This window comes from Macaca fascicularis, chromosome 6 (assembly GCF_037993035.2).
Source record: "Macaca fascicularis isolate 582-1 chromosome 6, T2T-MFA8v1.1".
NCBI classification, from domain to species: domain Eukaryota; kingdom Metazoa; phylum Chordata; class Mammalia; order Primates; family Cercopithecidae; genus Macaca; species Macaca fascicularis.
The window spans coordinates 139,289,932-139,309,492 of record NC_088380.1 but is presented as its reverse complement, the minus strand read 5'-3'; the positions used below and the strand labels follow the sequence as shown (position 1 = coordinate 139,309,492).

General features: G+C 49.4%; 1 protein-coding gene across 8 annotated transcripts in view; it reads left to right on the top strand.

The window, feature by feature from the left end:
* The first annotated feature begins 9,910 nt into the window (after positions 1-9,910).
* Positions 9,911-19,561, top strand: part of SEPTIN8 (septin 8) — a 26,796-nt gene continuing 17,145 nt past the window's right edge. For all 8 annotated transcript variants that reach the window (XM_073994216.1, XM_005557743.5, XM_005557742.5 and 5 more), the window contains exon 1: positions 9,911-10,042. In XM_073994216.1, coding sequence (XP_073850317.1) covers positions 10,013-10,042 — 30 coding nt within the window. In that variant the 5' untranslated portion in view covers positions 9,911-10,012. The remainder of the gene's footprint in view (positions 10,043-19,561) is intronic.

Below are 19,561 nucleotides of genomic sequence, written 5' to 3'. Positions count from 1 at the left end.
GCTTCATTTCTGAATCCAGGGTTGAGAAGGTAAAAGCAGGGTGGTGGAAATAAATCTTGTGATGTTAATTTATAATAATAATAATATTAGCAGCAGTTAACATTTATTGAAAAGCTTCCTTTGTGTCAGAAATAGTTTTAAGCACTTCACATGTAATCCTCACAATAACCATATGAGGTAGAAATTATTATTATCCTAACTTTGCACATGAGGAAACTGAGCACAGAATGTAAGTTTACTTACCTGAGGTCCCTCAGCTGGCAAGTGATGGCCCTGGAATTAGAATCCAGATAGCTGTGTTCAGAGAGCACACCCTTAGACACAGTGCCATTTGTATTAGGGTTCTATTGCTGCCACAAACATTGTGGCTTAAAACAGCACAAATTCATTGTCTTACAGTTCTGGAGGTCAGCAGTCCCACAGTCTTCCTGGGCTGAGATCAGGGTATTGGCGGGACTATGCTTCTTCTAGAGGCTGTAGGGTAGAATCTGTTTCCTTGCCATTTTCAGTTCTAGAAGCTGCCCAAATTCCTTGGCTTGTGTCTGCATCACTCTGATCTCTACTTCTGTCATCACATCTCCTTCTCTGACTCTTCTGCTTCCCTCTATTATAACACAGCCCTATTCAAGGGCCCTTGGGATTTCACTGGGCCCACATGAATAATCAGGGATAATCTCTCCATTTTAAAATCCTTAATTCAACCATATTTGCAAAGTGCCCTTTGCCATGTAAGGTAAGATATTCACAGGCTGTGGGGATTAGGAAGTGGATGTCTTGTGGCGGGGGCACTATTCTGACCACCATACCATCTTGCCTGTGGGGTCCCAGAACCCATACCACACTAGGTCCTGGATCAACAAGTCCCAAGTCCTGCAGCAGAAGTTCTGCCATGAACGGAGGAGTATTCCCTTGAACATTCTTCCACTTCCCCAAAGGCTTCTGCCTGGTTACCACTCCTTCACAATCTAGCCCCACTGCTCCCCATCCCAGCAGGCGAGGAACATTTAGTAAACCGGTGATATGAACCAAGCAGATGAGGGCTGGGCCTTGGCCTCTTGTTCATGAGTTCATCTGGACTGGATTCTGTATGTTAATCAGGTCCTTAGCTTTCTCCATTTTCATTCCCCAGTCAGATGGCCTCAGCCTTGTGGTGTGTGTTTTCTTTATTGTGAATTTACCATCATTTCTACTTCTAATTCAACTTGGAGTAACTTCTCTTAGCTCCCTTGAATCCTTTCTTCCAATCTCCCTGGCCAACCGCTTGGTTCTAGGTGAAACTCTACCTCTCAGCTGTCTGAACTTGGACTCAGTGGTTTCCCTGGATTCCTCCCAGCAGCAGCCTTTTCCAGACCCATTTTGTCTGTCTGAATACATTTCCCCCAGAGAGGTGGTTTTTCAGACTTATTTTTAGCTGCAGAAAAACCCTTTGTAGAAATGAAAGCCCTATATATAAAGCAGGCAGAATGGCACTGTTTGGGGAGGTTGTAGAGCCCCACCAGATGAGTCTTTGTCCCCCGTGGCCCCTTTGGACCCTGTTTGAAAAGCATTGCTCTGCAGACCCCTCTCATTTTAAGTCTTGCCTTGCTGATTTGCCTGTCCTTAGTTAACTGTCTCCTTTCCTGATGGCTTCCTCTAGCGCCTTAAACAGCATGAACCATTCTTTCTCTCTCTCCACTTCCCTCATGCCCTTTGAAGGTCACATTTTTCCAAAAAAGCAAAACACTTTAACTTCCTCATCTCTGCCTAGTGGTGTCACCATGTGGGGCTTCCTCTCACCTGCTTGTGTCCCACCTATTCATGGCTGCAGAGATGGAGACCATGCTGATATGAGCTGGGTGGCCTCTCTGTAATGGGAGCATCTTAAAGTCCTCCACTTCTATAGACTGTAGCTGTTTGGTTACTGGACAGTTGATATATTTTTTTTCCAGAGAATTTTTTTTTTTTTTTTTTTTTTTTTTTTTTAGACGGAGTCTCGCTCTGTCACCAGGCTGGAATGCAGTGGCTTGATCATAACTCACTTCCGTTTCAACCTCTCAGGCTCAAGTGATTCTCCTGCCTCAGCTTCTTGAGTAGCTGTGACTATAGGAGTGCACCACTACACCCAGCTAATTTTTAAAATTTTTAGTAGAGATGCAATCTCTTTATGTTTTCTGGGCCGGTCTAGAACTCCTGGGCTCAAGCCGTCTTCTGCCTTGGCCTCTGAAAGTGCTAGGATTACAGGTATGAGCCACTGCACCTGGCCCAGAGAATTCTTTTTGGCCACAGCTACGTTAAAAGAGCAGAATGCTTCTACCTGGGAGAGGCCCAGGGTTCTGGGAGAGGCCCAGAGTTCTAGAAGAGGCCATGGGCAGAATCTTTGAATAAGTTTCATGGAGCTCCTTGTAAAGGTGCTGTCAATGCCTTGTCCTTAGGCCCTCCAGTCCAGGCTTGGAGTGGGGTCTGCTCCCCTGCTGGCAGCTCCGGACCATAGAATTGCTGCAGGGATCCCTGTGGACTCAGGGACCGGAGACATGTGGGTATCCATGGCCCATTCCCTGAGGGCATCCTGGACCTCATGGAACTTGAGTCTTGCATTTCCAGGTCACTCACTTGCTTGTGTCCCTTCTAAGTCCTGTTCTTTTTTCATTCTAAATAAGTAATTACTTCCATATCTAATTTTGTCTTTATAACAGTGTATTCTTTTAAATTAAACAAATTTTTTTTTGAGACAGGGTCTCACTTTGCCACCCTGGCTGGAGTGCAGTGGCGAAATCTCAGCTTGCTGCAGCCTAGACCTCCTGGGCTCAAGTGATCTTCCCACCTCAGCCTCCTAAGTAGCTGTGGCTACAGGCCTGTGCCACCACACCTGGCTAAATTTTTAATTTTTCATAGAGATGGGGGTCTCACTATGTTGCCCGGGCTGGTCTCAAACTCCTGGGCTCAAGCAATCCTCCCACCATGGCATCCCAAAGTGCTGGGATTACACATGTGAGTCACCATGCCCTGCCAGTGTATTCTTTTCCTAAAAGAAAGCTTTCCAAATCCCACAAGCTTCAGGCTCCACAAAACCCTGGCTGCATCCCTGAGAACCCTGGACCCAGGACTGTCTCAGGGAACCCAGGCACTCATGGGCTAGGCGTGCCTCTTCTATGAAAAAAGGCAGAGATTCTTATCTCCAGGGCTTTCCAAGGTGTCCCTGGTGCTCCGTCTCTAGGACATCCAATGCTAAATGCTTTGGTGGAAGGCAGGGAGGAATCCTGTCCCCATCTGCAGCATGAGGGTCCACCGTGGAATTCCGAGGCACATGACAGCCAGAAACCCAAGAGGCCGGGGAAGGGCTGCTTTCTGCTGGCTGTTCCTTCTGTGCCACATGGCTCCCGGTACCCAGCCTCAGTGCAAATTCGTCAATCTTTCTGGCAGGCATAAGAACATGGTTCCTTCTCTCTAGGCTAACTTTTCCATCAGGCCAGGACTCCTGATCTAGGCCTCAACCTGGCAACACTACCATGAGACTGTAATTCCTCAATCTGGCTTTTAAGAATTCTGGTTTTCAAAATGGGAGAGTTTGCCTGCCAGCTGAGACATCTCGGGACTTTGGAGTTCAGTAGACTCTTCGAGTCTGTTCTTGTTTTGTATTGTTTCGGCAGTCATTGGGACAAGTCAGACCTCAAAGCCAGAGGTAACATGTGCTGCTTTAAAAATGTGCAGAAAGCCAGGCGTGGTGGCTCACGCCTGTAATCCCAGCACTTTGGGAGGCTTAGGCAGGCAGATCACTTGAGATCAGGAGCTCGAGACCAGCCTGGCCAACGTGGTAAAACCCCATCTCTACTAAAAATACAAAAATTAGCTGGGCATGGTGGTGGGTATCAGTAATCCCAGCTACTTGGGAGGCTGAGGCAGAAGAATTGCTTGAATCTGGGAGGCGGAGGTTGCAGTGAGCCAAGCTCGAGCCACTGCACTCCAGCCTGGGCAACAGAGCAAGACTCTGTCTCAATAAATAAATACATAAGTAAATAAATTAAAAATAAAAATGTGTAGGGACACTGCTGCTTACAGATTATGGATGAATGCTTCCCCTCAGAACTTCTCTTTCTCAATGCCTAACAAAATCAAAGAAAGTAAATAAAACAAGGGACTAAAATCTATCATCAGCAACCAATACAATAAACTTCCAAACTGACATCTAAAGAAAGATGTAGAGGATTCTGGAGTGGCAAGGAATGGCACCACACGTCTCTGCTCCCTACCCTGTCCCGAGTGCCCAGAAATGGACCAAAACCTGAACATTCTTCCTATGGCTCCTGAATCTGAAAGGAAGCAGATGTGAGTCATGCCCTGTCTTCTTCCTCTTCTGAATGAGCTGTATTAAAAAGCATGCTGGGGGGACATGGGAAAGCAGGGAGCACGAGCCACTGAGCTGACTCGGCTGATGGAAATAAAGTCTCCAGAACAACACTCCCCATGGAGAAACTGACCCTGAGTTCTGCCCCTTCCTTGGAAAAGGTGTATAGCGTCCTGCTTTCCAGCCCCAATTAGGTGGTATGAGCCTGTACAGGACATTAAACAGGCTCTCAGGACAGGAGCATGCTGAGGCATTCCAACAAAGACCGCAGGCTGCTTCAGCTCAGCTCTCCCCTCCAGACTACCACAAAGTATAGAGAACCCAAATACCCAGCCTTTTGCTTAGCTCAGAGGGAAAAATAGGGTCTTAAACAGTGGGGAGACATCAGTAAATCCTTCTTCCTGCTGCTGTGTTACAGTGGCGTAAAGAAGGTCTGGACAGAGCCACCAAACCAGAAAGAAAAGAAATGGATGCAAACACATGGCAGCAAGATATTAACGATAAATAAGGGGGAAAACAGAGAGTGAAAGATGAGGGCTCCTCCCCATCCCTAAAAAAATCTTAAGGAATTTCTTGCAACTGCTTCACATTATGGAATGACTTAAGAATATGAATTTATTAAAGTGGGGGCTCAACAATAGGATGCTAGAACACAAGAATGGGATGGAAAGACCACAAGTTGAGGACAAAAAACATATTATTATAGACAAATTAGAACTAACAAGAAAGAGAATGGACCCTATTGAAACTCAAATTACTGAATTAGGGCAACTAAACTAGGCAAAGAGATTAAAGCAATTAGAATTAGTAGAAATGAAAGACAGATAAAGCTGATCTGATACAAAAATTAATTAAGATCCCTGAAAAAGAAAAACCAGAAACAGAACCAAGAGAGAATTCTTTTAATGGAGAAACAAACAAGTACATTTCAAAACTAAAGCTGTAGATTGAAAGAACACACTATATTCCAGAAAAGCTTGATTTGAAATGTTTACTACTAAGACGTCTTAGTTAAGTTATTGAACTAAAAAAAAATGATGAAGAGTGATTTCTTTAGGCATTCAAGCAGAAAAAAAATATCTCCTATAAAAGAAAATTCAGGCTGTCCTTAGGCTTCTTCCAAGAAGAAAAAGAGGCAAAACCTACCACATTCAGTGGGAAAGATGAGACTCAAGGATATTACACCCAGCCAAGATATGGTTCCAGTATCAAGGCACAGACAGATACTCTTAAACGTCAAAAATACTTCCTGGAAAAACAGCTTAACTATTAAATTTAGTACATTAAGAGATGAACAAACATAAAGAACTTGCAAATGGAAAAAAAGCCTTGGTAAAAAGACTAGCGATGACCATTGAATTCATTTTAATTAAGAATATTTATCAACTAACTATGAAGTTATGTTTATAGAACAGAATATGAGTGTTATAAACATGGATGATGTAACAATAATATGTAACTAAACTTAGGAAGCAGGTCAGAAATGGACAGAATCATGAGAGCTAATTTTTCAAAGCAATGAACACACTGAACACACACACACACACACACACTCATATGTCACTGAAATGTGCATTTTAAGAAAATAACTCTAACCTCAGTGTTTTTTACAATTTTTGTTTAGCCTCAGAGGTATCTTTTAAAAAGTAATATCTCTTGTGGTCAAGAAACATTCTTTGAAGTTCAACTCTTTCTTCAGTTTCAACTTCTTTTTCTTCTTTTAAATTCAAGTAAAATTAAATACTTTTAATTTAAATAGCATCTGTATTATGGCCCAGATTCCTATAAAGTATCTCTATTATCTTTCCTCCTATCAGTAAATATACATAGAAAGTTTTCTGGAATGATATAAATATAGTGCTCATGATGGTGATTTCTGGGTGGTGGGATTGGGATAATTTAAACTTCTCTGTATTGTTCAAATTATTTAAAATGTACATATATCACTTAAAAACATGCAATTTTTCTTTAAAAGGGGTGGAAGGCTAAGAAGTTATCTGTGGCTGATTCTGGTGGTGTATGGCTGATTATTTTCTTGCTTGTCTTTTTTTTTTTTTTTTTTTGAGATGGAGTCTTGCTCTGTAGCCCGGGCTGGAATGCAGTGGGGCAATCTCAGCTCACTGCAAGCTCCGCCTCCCGGGTTCACACCATTCTCCTGCCTCAAACTCCTGAGTAGCTGGGACTACAGGCGCCCGCCACCACTCCCGGCTGATATTTTGTATTTTTAGTAGAGACGGGGTTTCACCGTGTTAGCCAGGATGATCTCGATATCCCGACCTGGTGATCCGCCCGCCTCGGCCTCCCAAAGTGCTGGGATTACAGGCGTGAGCCACTGCACCCGGCCACTTGTCATTTTTTATATTTTAATTTTCTAATAAACAAAAAATTCAAAGTATTAGAAAAAAAGATTTTCAGGCATCTCACTGGAATGGATAGTCCAGAAACAGATTTGGCAGAGATGGCTGCAGCCTCCCAACATCTGCTCTCGTCTAACATTTTATAGACCTCTTTTTTTTTTTTTTTTTTTTGAGACAGAGTCTCGCTCTGTTGCCCAGGCTGGAGTGCAGTGGCACAATCCATTTTATAGACTTTTTAGCTGTGCACATGATAGCCAGAATAAAGAGCCAATTTCCCAGCTCTGGCCAATAGCATGTAAGCAGAAGTGCCACATGGCAGCTTCTGGAATCCTCTGAGAGTTGGCTCATTTGCACTGTATTACTATCATTGCCTCTTGCTGCCTGAAATGCAGATATCACCATATTGGACCATGAGAGCAAGACCACATAAGGCCAAGCAACAAGAAGAAAGTGTGTGTAGAGAGTCGCATAAGCCCTAGACTACCTACCTGGACAATGTAAGAAAGGAAGACATTTCTATCTTGTTGAAGCAGCTGAATGTCATCCTAACTGATGCACGACCTGCACACACATACAGAAATGTTGTCTGTGATACCATTTGCATTGTACATCAGAGGGGAAAGATGAAACAACTGGTTTGGCATACACATACACAAATCGCCTAGACGTGAAGGAGTTAAAAAAAAAGTTTTACAAGAAAAATTATTCTCTTCTCACAAACACTATATCTTTGTGAAGTTAGGGAAGGGTCTTTATTTTTAGAAGCCAAAGTAAAAACAATAAATAAAATAACAAATACATTTGACAACATCAAAAATTTAAACTTCTACATGACAAAAGAAAGTATAAACAAAAGTAACAAAAGTAAAAGACAAGCAAGAGGCCTGGAGGGCAGCATTTCCTGAAGCAAAGTCTTGTCATGTTCAAGTTCAGTGTGGTGCTGGGTATGTATGCAGGGTAGAGACGGGGGGCAACAAAGTGTGGGGAGAGCTGTATATTCCCCTTTCTTTTGCACAGAAAATGCATATTAGCTTATCAAAAGCTCTGAGGACTTCTACAGAACTCTGTCTGTGTGTGGAACTCAGCATTCCCCAGTTATTTGGCGTTGGGGCCAATCTTTTTGTGGTAAAAATCTATGAACTAACCTCTAGGTATATATGAAACACTCAGAAATGCTGCCATAAGAAATAACACTTTGCCATTTGAGAAACGATCATTATATTCACCTTTTGAACCCTCATAGATAATTCTCACTCTTTTATAAGTTCTGACCAGCAGCAGCAAAAAATGAGAAAGAAATTTCAGCATTGTGGAATAGGAGGAAATTCTCCTGTTTACTCCTACAGAGTACAGTGAATATATTCCAAGAGAAGGAAGTCATCTGTAGTCTGAGCTTTTCCATCTCATAGCCACTGGCCAGGACTGTGAGAAGTACATGTTTTGAAATATTCCCAATTAGAGATAAAAGACCATTTTAAAGATAATTTAGGGCTAGTCCCAGAGTGTTGTAATGCAGAACTGCCATACAGATGGCAGTTGGTCGTGATTTCTTGTTAGTTATAGGAAAAGAAAAAGGCAACAGTAGAAACATCTAGGATGATCAATTCAGTATTGACAACACGCTCTCTGGGCTCTGACATTAAGGCCCTTATAGTCTAGAGAGGGAGATTTTATTTAACACTATATTTTAAGTACAACTTAAAGCCCTTTACTTACGTTATTTAATCCTGTAACATAGGTGCTAAACTTGTTCTCTTTTTAGGACCAGGGAAGGGAGCCATAGTTAAGTAACTTGCCTAGCTAAGGTTAAAAAGCTAGCAGGATTCCAACCAGGAAGATTTGCCATAGATCCGGCTTCCCTAACCACTGCTCTGCCCTATTCCTTGTAGATAACTTTAATACAGCGTGGAAAACAGCAGCATAGAGGGAGGAGCAAAATGAAAACATTGTCAGGAAGGTCCAGCGGGAAGCCAGTTCACGTTGGGGACAAGCTACACTTTGCCTGGGAGGGTGAGGAGGGGAAAGCCAAATCAGGGTGACAAGGTCAAACAGCAGAGCGGGGGCTCCTCTTAAGCCAGGTGTGCCAAGTCAAACGTGGTCTTTAGGCACCTCCAGCCAGCATAAGTTTCTGAGTCGGAGAAACAGGTCAGGTTGCTTCTCAGCATACTGGGGTGAGAGGTGTGTGTGGAGGGTGGACCAACCTGGGATGAGGCCAGTGGGGGGTAGGGGGTACACCTTGCCATATTCCCAGAGAGAGCAGAGAGAAAGGCAGAGGGAAGAGAAAGAAACGGGATTTCAGAAGATTTGGGAGCTGCTTTTGTATGGATTGTCAGTAAGAAGGATACAGAACCCCCTGAGGTCTCCGACCCTGGCATTAAGTGTTAATTTTCTGAACGTTTTGAGCAGTGACATTAACGGAGAGAACGTGCACCCATTGGGAGCGGTCGGCCTCTTCGCACAATGGTGGGACTCCATTAAGACGTTGGCCCAAGCCCTTGGGACAGGCAGGGTGATGGACACTTGTAATCTGATGCCTTGACCGTCGAGCTCCGCTTTTCTATTGCACGAATCCCAGCCTAAACTGCGCATCCTGCTCGTTGGTTGCACAAGCAGCCGAAGGCTAGTGCCTTGCCCGGGAAGGCCGCCTGGCCGGACGCGCGGGTCCCGCCCGGGTCCCGCCCGGGTCCCCGCCGTAGCTCCGGCCGGAGCATCAGGTGGGGCCCAAGACACCCACAGACTAGGCTGCTGCGGCCTCTCCCGGATCCGACGGGCGGCCCGCAGCTCGTCCACACTCTGGCTGGTGGTCCCAGCACATTTGCAGGCTCCAGCGGGTGGAGACGGCTTGGTGGGGGAGACCTCTAGGGCGCACGCCGTGCCCCACTTCCCCCTCACGGGAAAAGCTTCTCAGCGCGCGGACCCAGGAGACTCCCACTCCGGCTCTGCCCCAGGCTCCCAGGGACACGCAGCGGACCGCCGGGTCCCGGCCCTGAGCCCCCCGACACTGCCGTCCCGGTTCCCCAACGCGCGGACTACAAGTCCCAGCAGTCCCCGCAGCTGGCACCTCCCGCCTCGCCGCGGAGACCCCCGGCCGTCCAAGCGGCGGGGCTCCGGCTGCGCTCGTGGCCGGGCCGGGCGGGGAGGCCGGTCCCGCGGGCGGGGGCAGGGGCGGCTCCGCGGCTTCTCCCGCCGCCGCCGCCAAGGGGAGTTTCCAGGAAGTGGCCATATTGGATCCATTCAGCCGCAGCCGCCCGGGCGGAGCGCGTCCCGCAGCCGGCTGGTCCCCGTCGCGGCCCCTGCGCTGGTCCCAGCCCGCCCGCCCGGTGCGGAGCTCGCCATGGCGGCCACCGACCTGGAGCGCTTCTCGGTGAGGGCCCCGCTGGGCCGCGGTGCGCGCGGGAGGCGCGGGGCTCAGGAGGGGCCGCCCTGCAGCTGGCGGGGGGCGCGAAGCGGGCTGTCAGCGCCGCACTGCTGGGCCTCGACGCCGGGCCAGCTCGAGGACCCTGGCGCGGGCTCTCGGTCGCGCTAGCGGGGGGTCCCGGAGCGTCGGGCGGCCTGCCTTGCCGGGCGGCTGGTCGGGGTCGCTTCCTGGGGCGCAGGCAAGGCAAACCCCTTTTGCGGGAAGGAGCAAAGACCCGCCTGGCTCCGGGCAGGTGCGAAGACAGAGTGGCGCCCGCGGGGCCCGCAGGGGAGGTCCGAGACACTCCGGACCCTGTCGCCCAGGGTGTTTCTTTCTGCACACTTGGGGAGAGTCCTAGCCGCACAGGTGCTGCGGGATAGGTACAGCCGGGGAGGATGTAGCCCCCCACAAGAGCTCAGGACAGTTGCAGACTTGAGTCCTGAAGACCCTTGGCCTGCTTTTCCTTCCTCCCTAGCTCCCCTCTGCCCCCGCTCCCCACGCCGGAACCCTGGGTGCGACTCCAGGCAGGTCAGGCCTCAGTGGTCGGGTCTGCGGCAGCCATTCGCCAGGAGCTGGAGGGATTCCAGACTCAGCCCAGTGGGCGTTTATCTGGGCCCCAGTCCAGGTCCTCAGAAGGTTGACGTCCCTGGTGGTCCCTGCAGGGGTCTCACTGGGCCCGAACCTGCCGATAGCCAACTTACTCAAGATTTCATAATTCACTCGGGGGAGGGAGGCCTTTGGGGGATTGTGTCTGGACGTCCCCTGCTGTTTAAGGCTGGATCTGGGTGTGTCTGGAAGGCTAGGCTGTGACAGTGAAGGAAGCTGTGTCCTCTTGCCAGCATGTGAGGCCCTGGTCGGCTGGAAGGGGGAGGAGGGGGAGAAGGAGGAGGAGGAGAAGGGAGGCCCAGGGCTGTTGGAGGGAGGGGGGAACTCTGAATATGTGAACGATAACGAATTGGTTCTGGGGCTAAATAAGGGAGCCAGAACTTATGTAATTAATGCTATAAATACTGTCATCCGAATTTATATATGTAAATTTTCCCTTTAATCTGAAAATACATTTCTTGGTCTACTTTGGAAATGTGCATGACTAAAGCAGGAGCTCTTGGTTTCATAATTTCTAGACTTGGGTGTTTTATTCCCATTGGGGAGGGGGGCCATATGTCAGTTAAGTAAGTTTAAATACATGAAGAACAGATTCAGAGGCTGGGCTACTCAGAGATTCACTTCGCCCCGTACTATAAATTGGAATTTATGTACCGGAGGAGGGCAGTGCCTGAATCCTAACAGACCTGCTGATTAACTGGAGGCCAAGAGACCCGTGAGTGCCTGGGCGTCTCTGCTTGTGTGTCTGTGTGCATTTTCTGTGCCCAGCTGACCAGAAAGTTATGTCTGGGTCTTGTCCGTGGCCGGAGGTTTAACAGTTGATCTTGCAGGTGGGAGAGGTATGTAGAGAAACCAGAATCAGACAGCCTGATAGGAATCCTAGACACTCCTTGTTGGCCATGTGACCTTGGGCAGGTTATTTAACCCCTTGGTGCTCTCATGTGTATAATGGGATAGAAATATTACCTCCCTCATAGGGGTACCGTGAGGATTCAACAAGAGAATCCGGGGGAGGTACTCAGAGCTGTGTCTGGCACATGATAAGGACACAATGAATAATATATGCTACCTATTGTCCACGTGGATGTGAGGACTGACGCCCTATGTAAGAAGGGAGCAGAGGATGCATCTGCCCTGTTCATGGAACTCTCTGTAGGGCTTCCATCCCTGCTCATCCAGAGATGGTCCTCAGAAGGTTAGCTGAGAGGCCAGGCTGTGGGCTGGACAAGCCTTCCCCTGGGGTCCTGTGTTTGCTCTCGGACCATTCCTGTGAGGAGTTTGGGTATTAGCTGCGGGGTGGCCAGGGCACAGAGAGGGTACTGACTCAGGCACAGGCGTAGAGCCTGAGCGCAGGGCCTTGGTTGCTATGCTAGCTTCAGCTGGAGGGATGGACTCCTTCCACACCCTCTGCACTTTGGGCTGTCAGCCTGCTGGGAGGACTTGGATAGGGTTGGATTTGGGTGGAGACCTTGGGTGGAGTTTGGCCTGAATTTTAAGTCCGGACTCCATTCACCCCTCCTGGCTTGTCATCTTGGGAAAATCATTTCTGCCTTTATCTTGCTGTAAAATGGGCAGAGCCACACTGGTTCCTCAAAGAGTTTATGGAGGGTTAATTGCAGTCCGTGGCATGTTTGGAAATATGCTGAGGTGTCTTGCAAGCCCCAGGATGTGATGGAGCCGTGACAGGTCTACACTATCCCTCTGGCCAGCTCAGTGGTCAGACTAGCCCTGCAGTCCTGAGAATTGTCCTGACCTGGAGCTTAGACAGCATACAGAGTTGTACTTTGAGATGGATGTGTGCTGGGTTCCTATGTCCTCACAGAGCATGGTGTACACACCACAGGCTAACAGCCTTGGCATCCTGACTGGGCTCTGCTCCACCCTAGATCAGTATTGGGGTGAGGGTGGGCATCCCCTGTGTGTGGGTGTGTGGAGCAGCCCTCTGGGGAGGGTGTGTTGCCCCTTGCCCTCCTTGGGCAGCCAGACTCCTGTCTACTCTTGCTGTGCCCCTCCTCCTAACTGGAATCTTGACTCTGGGGCTCAGCCCTTCCTTCCCCGAGGGCCAGCTCCAGTATTTTCTCCTGCCAGAATCTCATAGGTTCAGACCCCGTGGTGAGCAACCCTTTAGGGCTTGGGGAAAGTGAAGCTGAGTGGGAGAGGAAGAAACGTGCAGCACGCAGCCTCACATTGGCGTTCTTCCCAGCCAGTCACTTACCCCCATCTCTGCTTTATCCCCAGCACCATCTGTCACTTCCGTTGTCACCCCCTCAATCTTGATACTTCCCCAAGAAGCGGGCTCTCCAGGGAGTACCTAGTCCCTCCTGAAGCAGGAATTGAGAGCCCTCACCCAAGTGGGGCTCAAGGTCTCTGTCAGAGTGGTATCTCCCCGTCTTGTAAAAACGGCCAGTAGCCTCCTTGCTGAGCCATGCCGAAGAGAAACGGGAGCTGAGCAAGAGATGCCCGTGCAGCTCTCAGGGCACATGTGAGCACCACCTGCAGAGCCGCAGCTCTGCCCTCTCCCCCAGGAGGTGAGTCTGCCTGCCCGCCCTCCATCTTGGGCATCAGACCATGCTATGTGTGCCCACCTTGGGAAGGTCTGCTGGGGTCTTGACTGCAATGGGTCACAACTGCAGGGCTGATGGGAAGCATTGGCAGCCCAGGGAGCACATGCTAAAAGACTGACCATGATAGGAACAGAGAGGATGGCAATCAGGAGATGAGCTCAGGGCCAAGGAGGAGGGAGACTGGATGGAGCCTGGGAACCCAGGGTCTGACTTGTGTCAAAAACCTTGGATGGCAGGGAGGGCAGTGGGTGCTTTGAGCGCATTATCTTGTTGATGCTAACAGCCCAAGGTTGGGTGAGGATGCAGACTTTGGTCATTGGCCAGTAAAGGTAGGGGGAACAAGATCCAAATTCCAACACCAGTGATGACAGAGAGGGTGGATATCTTTGCGTTTTGAGCCCTCGGATGGGCTAGGTGGAAGCGTATATTATATTTGGGGCAGTAACTACCACGAATGTCTCTGTGGCTCAAGTCCAGCTACCAGAGGCACGCAGCTGCAGGATGATAGAGCAAAGGGCCTGAGGGCCAGCTGGCCTCTGTGTGTCCCTTGCAGCCTCCCCAGTCTTCCTGCCTCTGTGCTGCCAGCTTGAGTGTCAGGATCCCCAGGCATGGCCCCCAAGGCAAAAGCTTTGCCAGACAACCAGATGCGAAGCTATGCAGGCAGGAGGGAGACACATCTGACTGGGGAAGAGACACCCTCCCAGGGTCTCCATGCCCTCATGGTAGAGCTGGGGCACTCTGTTGGCTTCTTTTGGAGCCATTTGAACCTTCAGAGCTCCTATAAGAACTGGGCCTGGGAAGAGGCAGTGGAGGACAGGGCAGGGGGCATCTTGGCTCTGCGTGCAGTTGCCCTACATGTTCTTGGGGCAAATTAGATATTCTCCTCAGGACACATGGCTTTCAGGTGTTCCCTATCCTAGAGGTCAAATTAGAGGGACAGAACCAGCAGAGGAAGGTACAGGGGCCCATGTCTACTGGCAGGTGGCTGGCTGTTTTCTGAGGGGGCTCCAGGGCTTGGGCTACCTGATGCCTGGGGTTCAGGAGGGGCTGTGGGTTTGGACCCAAGCCCACTTGTCAGACCTGGCTCTTGGGCCTGGGTACAAACCTGACATTCTGCCTGGTGTTGGAATGAATGGACAAGCAGCAGAGAAGTATAGCAGTGCCACCCCCATACCTCCGCCAACCCATGTTGGTGCCCATGCATTCCTCCGTCCCTTTCCAGCACTGGCATCCATCCTGGGGTTGGACGGAAGGCGGGGCACCTTTGCTGCCCACTTTCTCCCTCCAAGGGGTTTCATTTGCTGTGAAACAGAGACTGCCTTCTCCTGCCATTGATATCCAGACCACTCGTGGCTTTCCCTGTTACAAGGCAGTGGTGGCTGCTGCTGGAGTCCCTGAGCTAAGTAAGAAAATGTGAATGCCTGGAGTTCTAGTACATTCAGCAGCCCAGAGCGCCTTCCCCATCTCTGTGGTGGGATAGACCATTCCCTCTCAGGCAGCACAATGAAGGCCAAGAATGTGTCTGTCCTAGGCCTGGGGGTTGGGGTGGCGAGTACTGGCCCAGCTACCAGTAACTGTGCTCTTAGTTTCCTGGAAATCTGATTTTGATGGCAAAAGTGTGAAACATACTATCCCAAATTAATAAGCTGCAGCCTGGCTGGCTGTATGCAGAAAGGGAAGACAGTGCCTCTTAGTGAGAGAGAAAAGCAGAGAGAATGGAGTATTAGGGTCAGGGGATGGTTTTGCTCCCAAAGTTCCTTCTCTTCCCAGGATGGGTGCAGTAGGACTGGCCTCGTGAGGATGATTGGCAGCCCAGCTGCCATCTCCCTGTTACCTTGACTGCCATCATGTTGGGACCATGGAGGGTGATCCTTGCTTGAATCTTCTCTCAAGTTTTCGGTTGCCACTGTAGGAGAAAGATGCTTTGGCTCCCAGGTGTCCTCTTGATTTGGGACAGGTATATCCTGCCTCTATTCTTCCTTCCTGGCCCGGGGTAGCAGCATCCCACCCCTACCCTCCCACATATGTCTCCTTGGTTATTTCCCGTAACCTCTGACCTGGGCTTAGAGGCTTGCTGTGGAATCCTGGGACCAGAGCCGAAGCCTTTCCTGGGAAAATTCCTAGGATTCCTCTAAGGCTCAAGGACAGTTGTGCTTATGACCGCGACCATGGGTTCTGGCTAGAGGCCTCTGCTCTGGCTATTTAAGGCCCAGGCTGCTGGGAGGAGCTGGAGCCGGGGCTAGCATAGTTTGTGCCAGGAACATGGGTGGAGAAGGCTCCCAGTGGTCCATTGACTCCTGGGGCCATTGCTCAGTTACTTAATAGGGCCATCCTCAGGGCTGGAGCTCCCCTGGGGAGTGGGCTTCCTGACTGCCTGACTGGGTACACTGGTGAGTGGGTGCTAGGCCTGGGAACCCAGAGGAAGAAAAGCATCCAAAGTCCAAAGCACTGGAGAACTCTGGAAAGCCTGGGGTCTAGGGGCTGCTCTTTGTTCATTATTCAGTAGCTAATCCACCTATGGTGGGGTATTCTTTCTACTCCCACTGCAACAATCAGCCTAGTTTGGGGGTTTGGATCACAGGCGTCTCTATTCACCCACAGCTTCCCTGGCTCTGTTGGTTTAGACATTCAATAGATTTCCAGTTCCTTCTGGATAAAAAACCTGTTTTTGTGTGTGGGCAACCATGAGATGCAGTTTCTTCCCAGATCCCACCTTGTTTCTTGGTAAAAGGGGCAGTTCCTCTTGGCTGGTGATGAGGGCTGCTCTAGGAGGCTCAGACAGAGCATTTCCTGATCAGGAAAAGGGCGTCCTAGTTATCCACTGGGCTGCATAACAAAATGCTGTTCTCCACTTTGTCTTGGACGGCTGGGCATGGAGGCACGCAGCCGGCCTGAGAAGTTATTATTTTGGTTGTCGTCTTTGATGTGCCAAAGAAATGATGACACAGAAGCCTGGGGCCTGGCTTAGGAGCCAAAAGCTTGTTAGTGATTAGAGAGGGGATAATGGCCCCATGGAGTTTCTCATTGCATATGTAGAGCTCAGAGCTCTACAGAGAGCCAACTCTCTCTATCCTGGGACTTTGAAGACGTGTAGAACGCTCACCCCTGTGTGAGCACCTCAGGGAGCTAGGTGTGTGGAATGAGCAAGAGGCTTTGGGTCCCCCTCTCTCTGGGGTCCAAGTTAAGTTGTCCTGCCTGAAGACTCCTCCCCACAGAGCAGTCTGCCATGGGGCTTCCTGACCTGAGAATGGAGCCCGGCTGCAGGGTCCTTCCAGCTCACTCCCACCAGAGCCGGCTTACAGACCGGCAGGCCTTTGGCCCACACTAGCCCACTGACGTGTTGTATTGGACCCTCATGGTATTCTCAGTTTGTATTGGTTGTCAATCTTTAAAAATTACAGAATTTCACATAAAAATATAGATTTCTGGGCCAGGCATAGTGGCTCACACCTGTAATCCCAGCACTTTGGGAAGCCAAGGTGGGTGGATCACCTGAGGTCAGGAGTTCAAGACCGACCTGGCCAACATAGTGAAACCCCGTCTCTGCTAAAAATACAAAAATCAGCCGGGCGTGGTGGCTGCGTGCCTATAATCCCAGCTACTGGGGAGTCTGAGGCATGAGAATTGCTTGCACCTGGGAGGCGGAGGTTACAGTGAGCTGAGATCACACCACTCCAGCCTGGGTGACAGAGCCAGACTCTGTCTCAAAAAATACATATATATATATATATATATATATGTATATATAGAGAGAGATTTTTGGGTTCCCTTTAAAAATGGGAAGATTTGGCAACACTAGACCTGCTTTCCCACAGTTGGCTCGAGTTGTGGAACTGCGGCCACCATGGATTGAGCATAAGCACAGGCTCTCCAGTTCTCCGTCATTCTCACCTCTCCTCGGGAGCCCCCACACTTGGCTGAATTAGCTGCTGTCTTTCATCCAGCAGGCAGAGAGTGATGTGACTAGAAGCATGGGTTTCACAGTCATGTTGTCTCCATTCAGATCCTGGCTTTGCTCTCCTGAGCAGTGTGGTCTTGGGCAAATTACACACTCTCTTGATGCCTCTATTGTCTCATCTGGACAATGGGGAGGCTTCTGTGGCCTATGTCATAGGGCCGAAGTGTGGACTAAATGAGATTAAATTAGGGTTGTGCATAGCAAGCATGCAATACATGTTAGTTATGTCTGTTGTTGTTGCCATTGTTATTAGGGTGGTGCTGCCCTTCACCTATATATGTTACCTGCCTGGCTTCTAAAGGCATTTGAGCTTAGGCTTAGCCCTCTGAGGTCAAGGATCTGATGTCCTCATCTTTTCATTGGCAGCCATCCCAGTTCCTGGCACACAGCAGACATGTCCAGTGAGTGTGTGTTGAGTGACTGAATGAATGAATTAGGAGCCTGCTAAGAACAGGGGAGGCAATGTAGCAGAGTGGTTTGGGACAAGAGCTTGGTCTACTATTAGGTCCCTGCTCTGCCCTGGTTAGTTCCCTAGCTTCTGTGTGCTTCAGTTTCCTCCCCTGTAACATGGGGATAATTGTGGAGTCTGTCATCCACAGTGAGGAAGGACTAAATGAGAGCCTGGGTGTAAATCACTCGGCTTAGTTCACATAAGGTGGTCCTCAGTGAGGTGTTGGTATCATCTCAGACATCCATTCCTTCCTTTGGTTGTGAACACTGAGCTGTTTTACCTTCCACACTGTCCCTCCTTTCTTGGCTCTCCTTGCTTTCTCCCTGTTCCTCTGCATCCAAAGAGTTTTACTTTGGATCCTATGGCACTGAAGATGTTTCAGTTGCAAGTAATAGATAATACCAGTCAACTAGCCTCAGTGATAAAGAGGATATGGCCAGGGGTAAGGAGAAAAGCCCAGAGATAGGACAGACACTGGCTTCCTCTCTTCTTTGTGATTTTCTTGGCTCTGCCATCCTGTGAGTGGACTGAAGCCTTAGGCTAGCTCCCTTAATGGTTTCAAGATGGTCATAAAGGCTCAACCTGTGTCACTTGCCTGTACCTGCACCAATCATGGGATCATGCTGATGGGCTCCCACCCCAGGAGTTGGAGCTGTGGTCTTACCCACCAAATTGCAGTTCTGGTAGCCACTGGGAGACCTGACTATTTCTGAGTCATGGTAGCTGAGATGTGCAGGAGGTCCTTCAGAGGCTGCTGGTTCCTCCTAGGTTGTAACCCCACTCAGGTTGGTAGAGATGCCTGGGGCAGGCACCCTGGAGCAAGTAATGCAACTTAGATCACGTGTTGATGCCAAATCTATGATCAGGGAGTTGGCATTAGTGAGAGTTACCCCTTGGTAAAGCCTGGAGGTCAGATCAGTCTCCTGGGACAAGGTAACAACACTGTCTCCATCAGGGTCAGTGGCCATTCTGTGTGTGTACGTGTGTGTACATGCATGCTCCATAGACTCATACCCCTGACTGTTCCCTGGGGCTCCTAAACAGATATTGCCCCAGATGTGTGGCCCTTGCAATAACAGAGTGTAGTCTGGGCAGCAACTTAGGGATGATGACCTCCTTGTACCCCACACTTCCACAGAAAGAGTCGAGCTGTGTGAGGGGAGGCCGCTCTGTAGTTGCTGTGCGTGGACAGGTGGTTTATGTGAGACCCGCCCCAACAATCCCCAGTGCTACACTTAGCCTCTGGAGCCTAGACCTGTAAGAAAGTGGGGGAAAACAGGAATGGAATGGCCTCTGCTTCTCAGTAAGTGCTCTGCATCCGTGTGTGTGTGTGTGTGTGTGTGTGTGTGTGTGTGGTTTCCAGACACAGCTGACTTGGTGGGGTTTGGCGGCAGACTACAGGATGTTGGATTGCATCCTGATTGTGTCACCCCTTGGAAGAAGAGGATGAATAAACACATAGCCTTCTCTGCAAGCACAGCACGCCTTAAATTTTGGAGATTTTCAGTCTTGCCTGAAAAGAAAAAAGCTCTAGACTAACTGTTGTGTCCTCCATTTGATCCTCAAGCTGCCATAAGGAGGTGGAACAGAGACTAAATAATGAAGCCCTGTGTAAGGTGGGCAGGTGCCCCGATGCCGTAGCAGTTGGAGGCCGTGTTCAGTAACTTGTAAATGGTAGCATTGTCCAGCATGTTGGGCATAATAATGGGAGGGAGGGAAGAAAAGAAAACCTGACCTCCCCAACCAGCAGCCAACATCGAGAAGCTTATAGAATAGGTAGAGAATCAAGATGCATTAAAAAAGGATAACCAGTAGTACTAGGAAACAGGATAACTGGCAAGTGAGGGGTCTGGAGTGTAAGTGCTTGGGGGCCAGGTGAGAGTGGGTGCCAAGGAAAAGGTGGAGTA